At 50.4% G+C, this 20,382-nt stretch overlaps 1 protein-coding gene across 1 annotated transcript in view; it reads left to right on the plus strand.

The window, feature by feature from the left end:
• LOC135250058 (protein diaphanous homolog 1) overlaps positions 1-20,382 on the plus strand; it is a 35,567-nt gene that overhangs the window by 3,984 nt on the left and 11,201 nt on the right. Inside the window, exons 4-9 of the mRNA XM_064325895.1 lie at positions 4-243; positions 609-738; positions 2,402-2,525; positions 4,802-4,967; positions 6,589-6,721; positions 14,518-14,607. Of these exons, the coding sequence (XP_064181965.1) occupies positions 4-243; positions 609-738; positions 2,402-2,525; positions 4,802-4,967; positions 6,589-6,721; positions 14,518-14,607 (883 nt within the window). The remainder of the gene's footprint in view (positions 1-3; positions 244-608; positions 739-2,401; positions 2,526-4,801; positions 4,968-6,588; positions 6,722-14,517; positions 14,608-20,382) is intronic.

The raw sequence follows: 20,382 nt of genomic DNA on the forward strand, positions 1-20,382 counted from the left end.
CAGATGAGCTCGGTGAAGCGGCTGAAGCCGCGGCTGACCGCCATCCTGTTCAGGCTGCAGTTCGAGGAGCAGATGAACAACGTGAAGCCGGACGTGGTGTCGGTGTCGGCCGCCTGCGAGGAGCTGCGCAAGAGCGACAGCTTCGCCCAGCTGCTGCAGATCATCCTGCTGGTGGGGAACTTCATGAACGCCGGCTCCCGGAACGCCAAGGCCTTCGGCTTCAGCATCAGCTACCTGTGCAAGGTCCGCCCGCCCGCCCGCCCGCCCTGCCCCGCCCGCGCTCGGTTCATAACCGCGGTCCTTACGACCGCTCCCGGCCGTGCTGCCCGCTGCTGAGGGAGCCTCAGGACAGCTGACTCCGCAGCGGAGGGACGTCTCCCTGCCCTGCTCTCTAGTCAGAGGCTAGCATAGATGGGCTCAATGGCCTGTTCTGGGCATTGTGTGTTCTTTTGTTCTTGTACTGTCATGTTTTTGTTTGGTGTGTGTGCGTGTGCATGTTCATATATATGTGTGTGTGTATATGTATATATATATATGTGTGTGTGTGTGTCTGTCTGTGTGTGTGCGTGCGTATGTTTTTCACTCTGACCTCTGACCCCTGCCCTCAGCTGCGAGACACCAAGTCTGCGGATCACAAGATGACGCTACTGCACTTCCTGGTTGAGGTGTGTCAGGAGCAGTACCCGGACGTCCTGCACTTCACCGAGGACCTCATCCACGTGGAGAAGGCCAGCAGAGGTGACCACGCCCTGACGCCACGCGCACAGGGGTCACGACCCAGTCGCTCTCTGCTTCACCACCAGCCTGTTTATAAACACTAAACAATCAACTCATGGATTCTAGTTTCTGTTATGTCCATTTCCTGCTTATTTTTCTCTGCGTGTTTTGGTCTGGCTGACTTGTCGGAGGAGGTGAATGCAGTAGAGACAGAGAGCAGGGGGGGAAAATGCCTGATGTGTTATGTCTGCTTCCACTGCAGAGCTAGGTCTCGTGTACGGTGCAAAGCGCTGCTCAGAAGTGCTTTGATCAAACGCATTTTGAAAGCCGTTGAGCGCGAGGTACACGGTGTTCAGGCTGTCCTGAACGCACTGCAGTGCGGCGCCCTCTGTGCGCGCTCCGCACGCTGCCGCAGCCTCACGTGAGGGAGGCGTTTCAGCTCACCTTGCGGCAGCGTTGGGCCACCTCTATCCCGGCTCCTGCGTCTCCACGGAGACCGCGCTCCCTGCTGCAGAACGGTGTGTCAGCACACAGCGACCGTTTAAAAAGCCTTTCTCCTGCTCTGTGGAGAGAGTGTGAGGGGTCTTTCATATTCTCAGCATTATCAAGACTACATGCTAGCTTTTATCTGAATTTTAAGGACAGTGAGTGCTTATCTGAGATTTATCTCAGGACAGAAATGTTCTGCTGCTTTGGGCTTTAATGAGTGTACTGTTACTTGCCCAAAAGTGTGTGTGTGTGTGTGTGTATGTGTGTATGTGTGTGTGTGCGTGCGTGCATGCATGTGTGTGTGTTGGGCTGCTGCCAGCATTACTGTTTAATTTTGAGTTCTGGAGGACATACTGCAGTTAGCTGATGAACTTTGTTTGTTTTGTTGTTTGGCTGTAGGCTGGTTCACAGATTTGCTCATTAGGAGGTTAACCTGGGTTTCCTCCCCACTTCCTCTAATTAAACATGGAATGCATTAGATTGGGGCTGTATTATAATTAAGAATTTTTTTGCTCTGTTGACTGCAAATTAACAGACGCATCCCACTTACTTCTCACACACCCCCACACCATCTCGCTGTCACTGAACCTGCCTTCTATAGAGCGGAAGCAGCACTCCCAATCCACGGCCGTTTGAGCCATTCCAGGTCTTAGTAGGAGCGGGTTAGTGTGCTGAATAGAATCCACCAGCAGGCAGTTTCCATCCAGGAGGCTCACCTGCATGGAGTAAAACCTGGACTGGACTGTGAGAGCGCTTTTCCATCCCTGTCTCGGTGACCTTTCCGTGACTGACCCCTCCCCTTAACGCCGCATCACCACGCTGCGCTTTCATGGGCCACGCCCTCTTTCAGCACGCCGTGTCCAGCTGGTGTGGTTTTTTTGTTGCTGCCTGTTCCACGGTCTTTCCAACGGTTTTCTAGTGTGATGCGGTCCGCTTTTATGACCTGCGGTCCTATTTTTCCTGTCAAGGCTGTATTTATTTCCCCCACTCATTTAGTCTTATTGCAGTAACGTTGCTGTACACCACATTCCCACGGTGGAGATGATAAACGTTCCATCTGTCCTTTTGGCTTCATCAACACTTGCCTCCATAGGTCTTTTATTGGAAATGAAATTGCTGAAATGAAAACTTGCTGATGTTTTTGCATGGTGGTTGAACATCTCCATATGACAGCGCTAACGCTTCTGTCTTACAGTTTCCGCGGAGACGCTGCAGAAGAACATCGACCAGATGGGTCGGCAAATCGCAGGCCTGGAGAAGGACATCGAGACCTTTCCCCCTCCGCAGAGCGACAAGGACAAGTTTGTGGAGAAGATGTCCATATCCTTTCACTTCCTGCGCCCCTGTCAGCTGACAGGAAATGCTGTCATGGCTAGAACCGCTCAGACAGTGAACACTGCAGTGTGATTGGAAGGGTAGCAGCGAAGTGTGTAAATCACTGATGGAGTGGTCTCTACAGTATTTTGGAGAGAGTCAAGTGGTACTTTGCGGTATGATTCATAGACATTGCAAACTCTCAGTTGATTTGGAGGAGTTTTAAGGGGTAGTGTGAGAGTCACTGACTCACTGAACGCTACAGTTTTGATGGTGGTGAGTGAAAGTGGGGAGGAGGAGGCAATGGGGTGCTCTCAAATGGATGTGACCCCCTGGCCACCTCCATGCCGTTCCACCTTAATGAACCTTGGCTGTACTCACGGTTTGCTGACTGCGGACAATGCGCCAGATCTCTGTCCCTCTGAAGACTATAAAGGCCCTCTTTGTCCGGTGATGTAACAGCTGCTCATCGATTGGTCGGCTTCGGCGTCGGGCTGCTGCTGAATGGCTCAGTCCTGAGAAGCGGCGCTGCGTGGTCCCATTCACCAGAAACGCCGCGGCGCCACAAAGCTCCCGGCTCTTTGGGCTAAACGAATCGCGCGCTGACTGTGAAGGGCCGCTGTTCCCAGAGTTCCCGTCTCTAATGAAGACGCGTCCCGTCCCCGGCGTCACAGAGGGTGCTGTGTGCCCCGTACCGAGGTCCCCACCGGACCGCGTGCCGCGGGAACGTTTAAAACGGCCTCCCAGAATGCGGGAGCCGTCGCCATACAGGGCTAACCTTCAGTGAAGATTGGCCTTCTGTTAGCTGTAGCGCTTGGAGGCTCTGTGTGTTTATGGTCAGCTCCTGTTAGCCGTAGCGCTGAGAGGCTCTGTGTGCTTACGGTCAGCTCCTGTTAGCCGTAGCGCTGAGAGGCTGTGTGTGTTTATGGTCAGCTCCTGTTAGCCGTAGCGCTGAGAGGCTCTGTGTGCTTATGGTCAGCTCCTGTTAGCCGTAGCGCTGAGAGGCTCTGTGTGTTTACGGTCAGCTCCTGTTAGCCGTAGCGCTGAGAGGCTCTGTGTGTTTACGGTCAGCTCCTGTTAGCCGTAGCGCTGAGAGGCTCTGTGTGTCTATGGTCAGCTCCTGTTAGCCGTACACTGAGAGGCTCTGTGTGTTTAGGTCAGCTCTGTTAGCCTAGCGCTGAGAGGCTCTGTGTGTTTATGGTCAGCTCCTGTTAGCCGTAGCGCTGAGAGGCTCTGTGTGTTTACGGTCAGCTCCTGTTAGCCGTAGGCTGAGAGGCTCTGTGTTTTGGTCAGCTCCTGTTAGCCGTAGCGCTGAGAGGCTCTGTGTGTTTATGGTCAGCTCCTGTTAGCCGTAGCGCTGAGAGGCTCTGTGTGTTTACGGTCAGCTCCTGTTAGCCGTAGCGCTGAGAGGCTCTGTGTGTTTATGGTCAGCTCCTGTTAGCCGTAGCGCTGAGAGGCTCTGTGTGTTTACGGTCAGCTCCTGTTAGCCGTAGCGCTGAGAGGCTCTGTGTGTTTATGGTCAGCTCCTGTTAGCCGTAGTGCTGAGAGGCTCTGTGTGTTTACGGTCAGCTCCTGTTAGCCGTAGCGCTCAGAGGCTCTGTGTGCTTATGGTCAGCTCCTGTTAGCCGTAGCGCTGAGAGGCTCTGTGTGTTTACGGTCAGCTCCTGTTAGCCGTAGCGCTCAGAGGCTCTGTGTGCTTATGGTCAGCTCCTGTTAGCCGTAGCGCTCAGAGGCTCTGTGTGTTTACGGTCAGCTCACTTTAACAGTTCTGTGAGCTGAGGTTGTTCCTGTGGTTGCCTGGTACAGCCCATACACAAAAACAGTTAAAGATGGTGGGCAAGGATTAGATATTTAAGGCTGCTGGTGTATTGAGTTTGATATTTAAGGCTGTGGTTGAGTTGAGTTTGATATTTAAGGCTGCGGTTGATTTGAGTTTGATATTTAAGGCTGTGGTTGTGTTGAGTTCGATATTTAAGGCTGTGGTTGAGTTGAGTTTGATATTTAAGGCTGTGGTTGAGTTGAGTTTGATATTTAAGGCTGCTGTTGTGTTGAATTCGATATTTAAGGCTGCTGTTGTGTTGAGTTCGATATTTAAGGCTGTGGTTGTGTTGAGCTCGATATTTAAGGCTGTGGTTGCGTTGAGTTTGATATTTAAGGCTGTGATTGAGTTGAGTTTGATATTTAAGGCTGTGGTTGCGTTGAGTTTGATATTTGCGGTTGTGGTTGTATGTATGTAAGGCCTGCTGTTCCTCAGTGTGGAGGCTCTTTAACCCTTTGAGCACAGCTTTGTTAGCGTAGCGCGGGAGCAGTATGAGAAGGTGGACCTCATGCACAAGAGCATGGAGAAGCAGTACGAGGAGCTGGGGAAGTACTTCGTCTTCGACCCCAAGAAGATTTCGGTCGAAGAGTTCTTCGGCGACCTCAATAACTTCTGCAACATGTTCCAGGTGAGCAGCCGAACCCTTTTATGATGGGAAGACAAAGCGGAGGCATTGTGTGGATTCAAACTCGATTGTCTCCTGGGTTTGGCAGAAACAGGCTGGAGCTTCACGATGATTCTCAGCCTTCTCTTGTTTACATGCAACATGCAAACCAGCTCTGCCTGTTTGCTTAGCAAAACTTTCTGAATAGTGGGTCTTTGTGAGGCAGCTGGGGATCTATGGAAACATTAACTAATACAAATATTGAGGTTACAGGACAACAAGGGCACACATACTTACTGTATGCACGCACACACACACACACACAAACACACACACACTCACACACTCAAGGGCAATGATCCATCTGGGCCTTTTTCCCGAAACTCTGATAAGACTTGCACAGTTTCTGAAAGCCATCACACACACAACAAGCTGTCCTTGGAAGAAGACAAAGAGTCGTTCATTTTGTTTACTTTGAAGGTCTGGGTCAAAGAACTTCCACTGAGGGAGGCAAAAATAGGCAGTGCTTCATGTGAGAGCATGACAGACACAAAAGAGAGAAGTGTAAGGCGTGTGTGTGTGTGTGTGAATGTGAGAGAGAGAGAAAGAGATTGTTTTAGAATTTACTGTGAAGGCATTCCCTGGAGCTGTGCTATATTTCACACGTCTGAAATGTAGCACGTACAGACAGACAGACAGACTGGCAGGCGGATGGACGGACGGACGGACAGACAGAAAGACAGGCAGGCAGACAGACAGGCAGACAGACAGACAGGCAGGTGTGTGTGGGGGATGTGCTTGGCATGGCCTCCCCCTGTGCACCTGCAGGTGATGTCACACCCTCCTCCTCTGTGAGGCTGAGGTGCAGATGGTGAGCGAGTCTTCTCTCTGCTTACTGTATAGTAATGCAGTACAATGGAGCCAGCCTGCTTTGTGCTCATCCTGGGAGTCAGCCAGATCACTACACACATATACATGTGCACATACAGTATATGCACACTCACACACACGCTCACACACACACACTCACACACACTCACACACACTCGCTCACACACACACACACACACACACACACACACACACAACACACTCACACACACACACACACTCACACACACACACACACACACGCTCACACACACACACTCACACACACACACACACACATCTCTCACACACACACACACACACACACACACACACACACACACACACACACGCTCACACACACACACACACACACACACACACACACAAATCTCTGAAACAGCCTACAACCAAACAGTAAAACAAACAGTAAGTTCATCAGCTAACTGCAGATTGCCCTCTAAAACTACAAAATAAACAGTAATGTTGGCATCAGCCCAACACACACACAGTGGAATAATTCTTGTTCCTGTGAGTTTCAGAGGCCCTTTGGGGGTAAAACCGATGGCAGTTTAAATGAGAGAAGAGATAATGGCAAATACTGTGTTCACACAGCTCTCTTTGTGATCAGCCTGTCAACAGCACAGAAATCTATCTCCCGTCTGTGTGTGGTAGATGATTAATGGACAACCAGTGTTTCTGTGCTCTGGACAGCATGTTTTGGGAGATGAAACGCTCCCCCTCCCCCTCACCCTCTCCTCTCCCTGTCCTTCAGCAAGCGGTGAAGGACAACCAGAGGAGGAAGGAGGCGGAGGAGAAGATCCGCCGGGCGAAGCTGGCGAAGGAGAAGGCTGAGAAGGAGAAGGAGGAGAAGGCCAAGAAGAGCCAGATGCTGGACATCAACGCAGGTACCGTAGGGACTACACATCCCAGCATGCACCGCACCAAAACCCTGTCCAGTCCGTTTCATAAGCCACCAGATCTGAGTCTGAAGGGAGGTCGTCTTCTCTGACGTTAAGCCTCGTTAAAACAGCACTTAAGTATCAGAGAGGCAGGCCCTGAAGCGCGGGATGTGACCCCCCCCCCCCCCCCCCCCCATTCCTTGTAAAATATACACACCACACTCACATCTGATAAACAGCTCGGATCTGTAAACACAGGTTTAGAGGCTCCAGTGGCTGCGGCCGTTTCACCAGCGCTAATGGTCTGCGGTTGCGGGCCTGTTTTATTTTACACGTCCTCGCGCGGTCAACTTAACCGTGCCTAATGACCGCTGATTGCTGATGAGGCCCTCAGCCAACGAGAGGGCTGGAAGATCACCGGTCCGCTTTCTCCGCTCTGCAGCTGCAGTTCTCCTGTGCTCCACTTGGGGGAGCTCAGGGTTCATTTTTTGACCGCGGCGCTGGCGTCTGACGTGGGGAAGGCTTGTTTTCGTTCAGCCTTGGAAAGTGCAGCTGTCCTATCTGTAGATATCATTCTTTACGCTGTTTATCTCCTGCCATAAAAATCCACAATAAAAAGAGATCAGTGCAAGTGTGCCAAAGAAGCTCGTGTTTTAAAAGTCTAATGGAGATGAGAAGTGTTTGAAGGAGATGAGGAGAACCAGAGAGCCATTTTTGTCTGTGGAGAAACGCCGCTGCAGCGTTGGACCTGCGGTTCTGTTCTGGCCCTTGTCACAGAGAGCAGTGCTGTGAGATCCGTTAATCTCCACTCCTTAGGGACGGGGGAGTGAAGGGTACTAATCCCTGTAACAGAGGAGCAGCGGTTCCGGTCATATTCTTGTTTATTTGAGAAGCTTCTCCGGTCGGTCCTCATGGTCCGGATTGATCCACAGAATTCTGTGCTGGTCCGTGTCCAGCTTAAGCCTTTTGCAACAGCCAGGGCCGGAAGGAACATCCTGACTCCACATGTCCAAGTGTGATTTATATATTTTTATAAGGTTATATGGGAGGTGATATTGGAGGCTGAATGTTGTATCTGAGAGTAGGGACTGGGTTTTAGTGCTTTTATTGTGAAAGAGGGGAAGTTGTGTAATGAGAAAAGTTAGATTGAGTTTTTAACTGGACCCTGCAGACCGTGTCTTGCTCTCTGGAGGTGAGAGCAGCTATATTTGCACAAGTATTAATGACTTAATATTTACAATCACTCATCCATACACAGATACACACACTCACCCACAGTCACTGAGATACACATACACTCTTACTCGCCCGCACACACACACACACACACACTCTCACTCGCACACATGCATGCACACACACTCACGCACACACACACATACAGAGTCACTTAAACACACATTCAGTCACAAGCACACACACCTCATGTCGCAATGGTGGAAGTTTGTGTTCATAGTGGTAACAGTGCGTGTTTACCCTGGTAGCTATGTTTGTAGTAGTGACGGTTCGTTCTGTTCTGACTTCGGTTCATACTGAAGAGGTAGCAGCGTGTGTTTATGTTGGTAGCCGCTCATATTTGGGGCATGCGCCAGTGTTTTTGGCTGAGCGGAGCACACACACATTGCGCCCCCCTTTCCCCAACATCTGTTTCCCATCACACAGAGATTTAAGCAACCAATCAGAAACACTCCCGCTTCCCCTTCAAACCCATAGTGCCCTCGCTCTGCCAGCTCAGCAGCCAATCACAAGCTTTCCCGCTGAAACCCCTAACCTCAAACCCCTGGCTCTGTCAGTCATACCCCTGAACCTCCCCTGCAGCCCCTCATGCCTCTCGTCCCTGCTGCCCCCCCCCAAGCCTGTGGTCTGCCTCAGCCCCCCCACCTCCTGGATCGCCTCAGTCACACTGGCCCCTGCCAGCCACCCTCCCCCCCCTTCCTCTTCTCTGTTTCTCATTCCATAGCTGTGTCGTGTCAGACTTTCCTCCGTCCTCCCCCCTCCAGCTCCTTTTAGACGCTCTAAAAGGAACATTCTGGAAAACCTTTCTCCTCCTTAAACTTATGACTGCATTTCAGACACACACTCCTCCAGCCTGTAAAGAGGGTTACTCTGGAGACAGTTTCACTTTACAGCAGACCAGGAGAGGATATGCAGTTAATCTCTCTAGCATTAACTCTGAGGGCGAGCGTCTTTTTTGAGAAAGCTCACCCGCGGAGGAGGGGTGTTGTTTACGCTCCTCTCGGAGAGGAAAGGGGGCCGGCACACCTGTGCTGGATGGTTTGCATACCGCACCAGCCCCCGCTTTGCATGAGCCCTCACGCCACATCCTTCACTTCCTGTCCGATTCCCAGAAGCGCGTGCTTTCCCTCGCACCCTGACGTAAGGCCTGGGATCTGTCTCTGTCTGTCTCTCTCTCTCCCTCTCTCTCCCCCCTCTCTCTCTCTCTCTCTCTCTCTCTGCTTTATGTATGAGTTTGTTACCAGTTCTCCCTGAGAGTGTGAGAGTGCTGTGATTAACATTACCCCCCCACCCCCACCCCCCCAAACACAGGCTGGTGGAAACGCAGAGTCTCAGGTTGCACAGAGTCTAGTTTAGAAACACAATGAGAATGAGCTGCTGCTTTCCTGTGAGGAGCTGTTGTTTTTCCGTCTGCTCCATTTCCTGCTCGGCTGAGGAGATGAATAATTTGCGCATGCAGTGAGAGATGGGGGAGGGGGCGGAGGGGAGGGGAGGGGGTGGAGGAGTTTGGGGTTTCCGCTCCTGAAGTTCCTGTGTCCCCGCTCCGGTACGGCAGAGGGCATCCTCCAGTCTGTCAGCACATGCCACGCCCTCACACAATGCTAATAATACCAGCACAATGCTAATAATACCCTGATTTATAGCCCATGAAAACACCCTGATTTGAGGCTTCAGCACTATGATGAAAACACCCTGATTTGAGGCTTCAGCACTATGATGAAAACACCCTGATTTGGAGCCCCCTCTGATCTCACAGGAGAGCGTTTAATCACAGAAACCCTCTCTGAGCTCACAGGAGTATGTCTAATCACAGAATCGCTCTCCCAAAACACACAACCAAGTAATAAAAATCACATAAACCGTCTTGCTAAACACAGTCAGCCAGTTTAATCACAGAAAGCAAGTACAGAGAAAAGCTTCCACAAATAGGAAGGGCAGGACAGAATGTCCTCTCGGACATGAGATCACAGACCCCTAAGATAAGCAATTCCACACTGGCTGTTTTTATGTGAGTGAGGAGATCATTGTTTATTACAAGGGCAGCAGAATGAAATGGGATGTTTGGTTTGGATGTGTCAGGGGGGCCTGTTGTCGGGGTGATACTGGCACAGTGTCCAGCTCTCAGACTCCTGTAGAAAGCATGAGGACCGTCTGTCCCTGCAGCAGTCTGGAACAGGATAGGTGAGAGAAAATGATAGAGACACAGGCATTGTTTTCAGTGTCCAGAAGTTCCATGTGTGATAGGTCTTATAGAACTGTATGACAACACTAATATCAAAAATCTATATCATCATTATTTTCAGTAACATAATTATAATAATGCTAGCAATAATAACAATGATGATATGTACATATAAATTATAATATATGTATAATTACTATTTACTACTATTACTACTGCTTATTATAATTTTTATTACTATTGTTAGTAATACTAATTATAAATATGTAGTTACTGGTATTTAATTCATAGCCTTAGATATTTAATGTAATGTATCTTTACATTATAATGCTATACTAATAAAATATTATTTTGAATTATGTATTGAATGCTACATAGGGCAGCCATATTTCTCTGTTGCTCAGCAGTGGTGTTATGACTGATATGTGTTTGTTTGCACTTGCCCTTAACCAGCGTGAGTTGCTCCCATTTTGGGCATTTGCTGAAGTAATTTAGAGTAAGCACTAAAGGCTACAACAGCATTGTCCCACAAAGGACTTGAACCTGCAACCTTCGACCTCAGTCTGTGCAGATGGCAAGGCTAAAATCTCCCTTCCTGAGCCACGTGACTCTGAGTGTGTGTTGCTGAATGGCTACTGGGCTTGAGAGCAGCAGTATTCAGATGTGGGACGAGGGCAGTTCCTGCCTGTGACCACTAGATGCCAGTGTTGTTGGTATGTGAGGGTGCTCCAGTGCGTACAGGCGCACGCTTCTCTTACAGGATCACACTGCTTCCCATCACGCCGTCCTGTGGTTTCTGAGCAAAGCGTCTGTTAACCCCTTCAGCCCAGGACGCTGGCACAGCTCAGGCTGGGTTGTATGGTATAAGGACGTGCTATCGAGAGAACGAGAGTTCCAGTCTCTGTTCCCACGGCTGTTTCCTTCCTTATCTCAGGGCTGACTTCAGTGAGTGAAAGGAGTGGAAGGGATTCCTGTAGTTCTGCATTGTGATATATGTTTATTCTTATTGCCGTGACTCACTGTATCCACCTTCAGGTAGGGAGGCCTGTCTCTCTGAATTTCTCAGTACAGGAGGGGACTAAAGTTACAGTAAAAAAAGAAGCAGTGTCTTTTTATCAGTGTTTATTTGCCTGAATCCAGACTAGAATGGTTGTTTGTGTCCAGAGGAAGGGGGCAAGCCATCATTGCTAGTTCATACGTATGTAATATATTTAGTATCATAACTTAAGGCAGTATGTTCATTCATAAGGTCAAATATTGGCTGTTAGGATATATCAATACTCATCACACTTTCCGAGCACACAGAGCTGAGCGTTGTATTGGATATAGGCCGGAGGATGTCGATGTCATATTTTCACATTTTCAGGTTAGTGGGTCACGGCAGTAGAGAATAGGGTCAATGGCTTCCTCCGCTGGGCACTTACATGCATATGATTTAAGCTCATCCTGGAAAGTGGACCACACAAACACGTGTGTTTTTATCCGCGTCCCAGAGGCCGTACATAAACATGCTTTTTACGTAAGCACCGCGGGCATGTACCAGATTCATTTCCCGAGAGCAAAACCGGGATGCGCGGCCGCAGTTCCACTTTCCGGCCACAGGGTGGTGCATGCGAGCCGTATTTAATTCTGTCGGTCCCCTGTTGTGTTGTTGACTTCCCGTTGCGTGATGCAGGGTGATGCCTGCGCCCATCTGGTGCCTGTTTAGTGGGAAGGTGGGGGAGGGGGAGTTCCATGCAGCGCTAATCTCTACTGAGGCCACGGAGGCTTAAAACCTTTAACCTCCTCCACTCAGAATGGAGATAATTAAAGCCATCTGCCTGCCCGCGTCCTCTCTGTGTACCCCCACACACCCCTCACTTTAACAACACTCTTATCTCTGCCCTGCTGTTTACTGTACTCTACTGTACACAAGCCCATAGCCTAGAGATACTCTACGGCTAGGATGTAGATCAGTGTGTCACAGGCTCTCTCTCCCTCTCCCTCTCCCTCTCCCTCAGACACACACATATACATTCTCTCTCTGACACACACACACACACACAGCCGGACACACATACAATCTCTCTCAGACACACACACACATACACTCTCTCTGACACACGCACACAGCCAGACACACATACACTCACGCACGTAGACACACACGCACACACATACATACATACACACACACACACATGCACTCACACATAGACACACGCACATACACACACACACACACATACACTCGCACATATACACACACACACACACACACACACACACCAGCCCTGTCCCGTATGTGTGTTTGACCCCAGCACAGGCGCAGTCATACAGGCTGTATCTGCATCTCTGCTGTTGTTCTTGGTCTGATTGCTGCTCCTGATCCGCTTTGATCCGACCGTCAGTCTGTCAGGAGGATTATGTCCTCACTTTGACCCAATAAAACATCCTAAACTGCCCTGTGCGTGTGCGTGTACGTGTGTGTGTGTGTGTGTCTGTGTCTGTGTCTGTGTCTGTGTGTGTCTGTGTGTGTGTGTGTCTGTGTCTTTGTATGTGTGTGTGTGTGCGTCTGTGTCTGTGTGTGTCTGTATGTGTGTGTGTCTGTATGTGTGTGTGGGCGTATGTGTGTGTGTGTGTGTGTCTGTATGTGTGTGTCTGTGTGTGTGTGAGCGTGTGAGTGTGTGTGTGTCTGTGTGTGTGTGAACGTGTGAGCGTGTGTGAGTGTGTGTCTGTATGTGTGTGTATGTGAGTGTGTGTGTGTGTCTGTATGTGTATGTGTGTGTGTGAGTGTGTGTGTGAGCGTGTGAGTGAGTGTGTGAGTGTGTGTGTGAGTGTGTGAGTGTATGTGTGTGTCTGTGTGTGTGTGTGTCTGTGTGTGTGTGTGTGTGAGTGAGTGAGTGTGTGTGTGTGAGCGTGTGAGTGTGTGTGTGTGTCTGTATGTGTGTGTATGTGTGTGTGTGAGTGTGTGTGTATCTGTGTGTGTGAGCGTGTATGTGTTTGTGTGTGTGTGAGTGTGTGAGTGTGTGTACTGCAGCAGTGGGCTCAGGTGCTGATCTCCATTCAGTCCCTCAGATTTAGCAGCAGCTGAGGGCTTTGCTCAGGGGAGTCTCTGCTATCTGTGTCCTGGAAAGAGAGTCTCACCTCAGATATTAAAGCCCAGCGACTTATTCCATTAAAATCCTAATCCCAGCTGTGAGTGTGGGAATGAGGCCGGTGTGACGGTGTGTGTGTGTGTGTGTGTGTGTGTATGTTTGTGTATATGTATGGGGGTGTTTGTGCTCACGTGTACACAGTGGTGGGTGGGTAGATTAGGGTTAGTGTGTGTGTGTGTGTGTGTGTGTACGAGCGCGCACGCCCCAGGCACCATTAACGGCAGTGTAGTGTAAGTAGGTCACTGCTCATGTAGGTTACTGTGCTTAAAGTGGCCACTGTGCTGATGTGACAGGTTGATTTCCTGTTACAGAGGTAAAGATAGGGGGCGCCCCAGTCCAGCCATTTTTACCCCTCTGTGTTCACTGATGAAAAGAGGAGGGGGGGGGGGCGTGTGGGAGGAAGAAGAGCAGGTCCCTTGAGTAATGGGATTAAAAGAGAGAGCAACATCCCTCCCTCACTCTCCCCTTTCCCCATCTTCCTCTCTCCCCCTCTTCTTTCTTCCTCTCTTACTAGCTCTTTGTGTTTTCTTCATTTATCTACGTACATATTCACAGAAACTCATATATCCTGGGGTGATATGCTGTATCGGTCCTGTATAAGAACAGTTCCCTGGTTGTCCTCTCTGGATTGGAAGATGGTGTATGATACAGACGCAGATTGCAGATTCAAGCTTTAAATAATTTAAGTATGTGAGAGTGAGGACTAAATAACATTTTGCAGAATAAAAACAGGCGCATAAATTTGTCCGAGTGTATGTTTTTCCAGTGTCTGTTTAACTATTAATAATGCAAAAGTTTAACCATATAGATCCGCGTCAGATTTGATGGACTGATTTGATTTCTAATTTTCCACTCATTCAAAGTTTATAAAGGATATAGTAGTGATGTTCTCAGTACCTGCTTCTGTATGGTATTATGTCTTCTTTTGTAAGTCTGAAATAGTGTGGCATGTTTAAGAGCCAGAATGACACGGGTGCTTTACTGAAATGGAGGTTCTTCCGGGGCAGCGCACCTCAGCATGCTGACAGTAGGCTGCTCTCCTGTTCTTTCACAACGCCGGCTGTGAAATCCGGATTCACACACCCCACTGCTCACAGCCAAGCGGCCATTTTATCCCGTCGCCATAGAAACTGTGACACGGCCAGGTTTGAACAGCCCAAGCTTTATTGAGAGCCGCCCGGGCGAACAGGACGCATTCCCTTCTGCGTGGTGCCTGACTGCATGCTTCTGTGTGTGTGTGTGTTCAGAGGGAGACGAGACGGGTATCATGGATGGCCTGCTGGAGGCGCTGCAGTCCGGAGCTGCCTTCAGGAGGAAGAGAGGTCCACGGCAAGCTGGTGAGTCACACCCACACCCAGCGGGAGCCCCGCCCACGTCCTGGGGGAGCCACACCCCCCTGTGATGCGATCACCTCCCAACCTCTCGCATGACCTCTGTGTGCAGGTTCAGTGGATATGTGCTCTTTCTGTAAGGGATCTATTGTGGTATCCATGGAGAACTTATTCTCTGTTCTCATTTGAGTAGCCACGTATTTTAATTGCATTTTCACTGTGGTGCTTGTGCATGCAGACATACACACACACACACACACACGCACACACTCCTCTCACTCATACAGTACGTCCTGAAACGGGCTGTCCAGCGGAGGGTGCTGTGCATTTGTTCTGGTATTAGCGAAGCAGACTTCCATATAGCGCTGGCCGATGGACATCCAGCCAGTGACTTCCAAGTACATGTAAATATTGGTTTGGGTCTCGTAAATAAAGCGAAGGAATTATTTACAGGAGGGAGAAAACCTGGAAAGAACATGCAGAATAACCAAGGAAAAGCAAACAGACAGTTTTTTAAATAAACGGACGACACTGCCCCCTAAAAACCCCTGTGTGTCTGCTTTCCACCTTCCCCTAGTGACTGTCACTATTGCACCCGCAAAAACAATCATACTATTTGTACCCCCAATTGCTGACAGAGGGTGTAAATATGTGAATTTCACCAGAACCAGTTTCCCCTTCTATAAATACATCTCAGTTTCCACACTGCCTGTAAGACCACAGCGCAGTTGCACATACCTAGGCTGCTGTGGCATTCTTACACACCCAGAAACCACGTACAGATATAAGACGCACATACTGCTGTGGTACGCCAAGCCCACACGTAGGTTTTCCTTCCAACTCTCCCTCTTGAGGAACATTTTCATATTTTTGTTTTAAAGGGATAGTTCACCAAAAAGTGAAATGAACGTACCCAGCCTGCTGTTTATCCCTCTAAATCTATCGGGATGGATAGATGGCGCTCTGTGTAAGTGGAAACATGCCTTCATTTTATTTTTGGGTGAACTGCCCCTTTTAGGACATTATGTCTTGTGCACACCTGCTCAAATTCGGTATCAGTCCAGCGTTCTATCACGCTTCACAGTGTGTCAGCTGATCACGATGTGTACGTCTGCCTGGAGCTGGATCGAGACCTTCTCTTTGTCTGAAAGACACAGTGTCCCAACTCCAATAAAAACAACACACACACACACATACCACACACTCAGACCCAGACACACACACAAACGCACAAAGAAAATCACACACAAACACACACACACACACACACACACAAACACACACACACACACGCCACACACTCAGACACAGACACACACACGCACAAAGAAAATCACACACAAACACACACACATGCCACACACTCAGACACAGACACACACAAACACACACAGACGCACACACACCACACACTCAGACACACACACACACGCACAAAGAAAATCACACACAAACACACACACACACACACACTCATACCACACACTCAGACACAGACACACACACACACGCACAAAGAAAATCACACACAAACACACACATACCACACACTCAGACACAGACACACACACACACGCACAAAGAAAATCACACACACACACACACACACACACTCATACCACACACTCAGACACAGACACACACACGCACGCACAAAGAAAATCACACACACACACACACTCATACCACACACTCAGACACAGACACACACACACACGCACAAAGAAAATCACACACACACACACTCATACCACACACTCAGACACAGACACACACACACGCACAAAGAAAATCACACACAAACACACACACACACACACTCATACCACACACTCAGACACAGACACACACACACACGCACAAAGAAAATCACACACACACACACACACACACACTCATACCACACACTCAGACACAGACACACACACACACGCACAAAGAAAATCACACACAAACACACACACACACACTCATACCACACACTCAGACACAGACACACACGCACAAAGAAAATCACACACACACACACACACACACACTCATACCACACACTCAGACACAGACACACACACACACACGCACAAAGAAAATCACACACACACACACACACACACACACACACTCATACCACACACTCAGACACAGACACACACGCACAAAGAAAATCACACACACACACACACACACACACTCATACCACACACTCAGACACAGACACACACACACACACGCACAAAGAAAATCACACACACACACACACACACACACACACACACACACACACACAGACGCACCACACACACACACACACACACACACACACACAGACGCACACACACACACACACACACACACACACACACACACTCACACTCTCTGTGCTGTCCCACAGTGCCTCATTAGCACTGCAGCATGCTCATTCCCACCATCCTGCCCCTCTCTGACTGCACTTTTCTGTGTGTGTGTGTGTGTGTGTGTGTTAGTCTGTGTGTGTGTGTGTGTGTGTGTGTCTGTGTGTGTGTGTGTATGTATGTCTGTGTGTGTCCTTGTGTCTATGCATGTGTTTGTATGTGCGTGTCTGTGTGTGCCTCTGTGTCTGCGTGTGTCTGTGTGCATGTGTTTGTGTGTGTCTGTGTGTGCCTCTGTGTCTGCGTTTCTGTGTGCATGTGTTTGTGTGTGTGTGTCTGTATGTGTGTCTGTGTGTGTGTGTCTGTGTCCATGTGTCTGTATGTGTCTCTGTGTCTGCGTGTGTCTGTGTGCATGTGTCTGTATGTGTGTCTGTGTGTGCCTGTATCTCTCTCTCAGCTCACTAATGGTGGTATCACTGGGTTTATCAGAGAATGGACTTCCCCTGACTCATTTCTGAGCTAATTGAGCAGCTGCGGGTCCCGTGGGCAAGCGGAAGCGTTATCTCTCGCTGCGGGACGCCTCGTTCTGAGACGCGCAGTCCGTTTGCCTCAGATGAGGCGATGCTTCCCGATACGGAGGAGGCGTGCCTGGAGGAGGCTGCGGTGTGCCGGAGCGATCCATACGGCACGGTGACGCACCCGCGTGCCTCTGCGCCTCGTCCCGGGCCTCAGCGGGGGCTTACGCAACGTTCAGCCCAGATCAGCGCTTCCGCCCCACCGTCAGCCCCAGCACGCAATGATGAGCCCTGCAGAGTCATTACGGATATGTGCACACTGCAATTGCGTTACAGATTTGTGTGCCCTGCAGTCTTACAGCTTTGTCTGTACTGCAGAGTCATTACGGATTTGTGTGTACTGCAGAGTCATTACAGATATGTGAACACTGCAATTGCGTTTCAGATTTGTGTGCTCTGCAGTGTTGCAGCATTGTCTGTACTGCAGTGCTGTTACAGATGTGTGTGCCCTGCGGCTCTGTTACAGATGTGTGTGCCCTGCAGTGTTACAGCATTGTCAACACTGGTATCGTTACAGATTTGTGTGCCCTGCAGCTCTGTTACAGATGTGTGTGCACTGAACTGCAGGGTCGTTACATCTTAGTCTGCACTGCAGTATCGGTTCATCATGTTTTTACTGCGAGTTCCGGTTTGAGTTTGCCGATGTGGGACAGATTAAATGGGCTGGAATGCGAGCTCCCTGCACCGCTTCAGATGGAAGCTGCAGACCCCCTCAGTCTGAGCTGCACCGCTTCAGATGGAAGCTGCAGACCCCCTCAGTCTGAGCTGCACTGCTTCAGATGGAAGCTGCAGACCCCCTCAGTCTGAGCTGCACCGCTTCAGATGGGAGCTGCAGACCCCCTCAGTCTGAGCTGCACCGCTTCAGATGGGAGCTGCAGACCCCCTCAGTCTGAGCTGCACCGCTTCAGATGGGAGCTGCAGACCCCTCAGTCTGAGCTGCACGCTTCAGATGGAAGCTGCAGACCCCTCAGTCAGAGCTGCACCGCTTCAGATGGAAGCTGCAGACCCCTCAGTCTGAGCTGCACCGCTTCAGATGGAGCTGCAGACCCCCTCAGTCAGAGCTGCACCGCTTCAGATGGGAGCTGCAGACCCCCTCAGTCTGAGCTGCACCGCTTCAGATGGAAGCTGCAGACCCCCTCAGTCTGAGCTGCACCGCTTCAGATGGAAGCTGCAGACCCCCTCAGTCTGAGCTGCACCGCTTCAGATGGAAGCTGCAGACCCCCTCAGTCTGAGCTGCACCGCTTCAGATGGGAGCTGCAGACCCCCTCAGTCAGAGCTGCACCGCTTCAGATGGAAGCTGCAGACCCCCTCAGTCAGAGCTGCACCGCTTCAGATGGAAGCTGCAGACCCCCTCACTCAGCTGGCCCGGGTCCTGGCTCTCTGGCGTTTAGCGCTGTTCACCGAGCGAGGCTCCCCGATCCGCAGGCACGGTGCGCTCCACGCTCCCCGCCGTCCCCGAGCCAGGTTCGTACGCCGCAGCGCTATCGGATGCCGATAGAACCGGGGTTGAGTAACGGGTCCGGGCTGGATCGGTTTTCCCCCCTGCGCTCCCGGTAACGACGGTATCGATGGAGCGACGGACCCATGCTCCGCGGCGGCCTGCAGCCGAGCGGAGGATAGCCGCCGTTACCCCGGACGATAGCGCTAGCGGGATCCAGCTACAGGAAGCGGCGCAGCTGCTGTGTGTGTGTGTGTGTGTGTGTGTGTGAGCGCGCTACGGAAGGCCAGCGGCTGCTCTTCCCTCCGCTCGCTCTCTCTCGTCTCCGGGTCGTGAGAACGCCCGGTCGCTAGGGCCACCGCGTTTCCTCTCGGGCTCTATATTTAAAGCTCAGCTCTCTTTAATTTAGGGGGAGGCCCTGGGGCGAAGACGCGCACCCCGAGCGCACCGCGGAGAAGCGGCCTTGCCTCGTCGCGTTCGAGCCGCACGCCGCTAACACGCGACGTTAGCGCGTTCTGTTCCTCAGCTGAACGCACGTCCCCCTCGCTGGACAGCCACCCCGCTCCCTGTCCTGAAGTTTAACCCCTTAAGAGGGTACTGGTAACAGGAGGTACTGTCTGTACGAGGAGAACGTGCGGAATGCTACATTATGACATCACCACATTCCGGGCTTTAACGAGAACGGCTGTTCCTGACCTTGAGCATAACATCGCTGTAAAAGATGTTTGGTCTCTGTCCCCATATTAAACTGGAGCTCTAAATGTGTGTTTTTAAATATGCAGTAGATAGCAGAATAGTATTAAAGTATAAACATATAGCTTCGCGTCAACACAAGAAAACATGCATTTAATATGCATTTAATGAATAAAATTTCTGACTATAGCTCACAAATTGTTGGATTTAACAGACAGTTTGAATCTAACTGGTATTAAAGCATGACTTTCATTGTTATTTTTTTAATAAATATTCACTAAACACCGTATTTAATCCACAATTAAACTCTGTTAGATTTACAGAAGATTCCCCAAGTAGGAGACTCCTCCCATGGATTAATCGGCTTTTGCCCTCCATGAAAGGGTCAGTCCTTTACAGTCTGTGCAGTGGGGTATTGTGGGTAATCATCCTCACTCTTGGCCACACTTTCACAGCTTAAACCCCCGGCAGCTGTTCTCTTGCCCTAATTCGAGCGACTCAGCTGCCCTCTCGCTGCTCTCTAACAGAGCCACGCCCAAGCCAGAGAAGTGGGGAAGGGGATCGTCCCAGACGAATTCCCCACACGCCCGTCCCAAGCAGGCATATCGATTTGCGCTGGGGCGGGGGTGCGATCGAGCCTGGAGGTTAAGGCGCAGTCGACGCGTCGGAGGCTTGGCTGGGACGCCCCGGCCAGCGGCCGCCCCGCCAGCGGGGCCACATGGAGCGC

The sequence above is a fragment of the Anguilla rostrata genome, chromosome 3 (genome assembly GCF_018555375.3).
Source record: "Anguilla rostrata isolate EN2019 chromosome 3, ASM1855537v3, whole genome shotgun sequence".
NCBI lineage: Eukaryota > Metazoa > Chordata > Actinopteri > Anguilliformes > Anguillidae > Anguilla > Anguilla rostrata.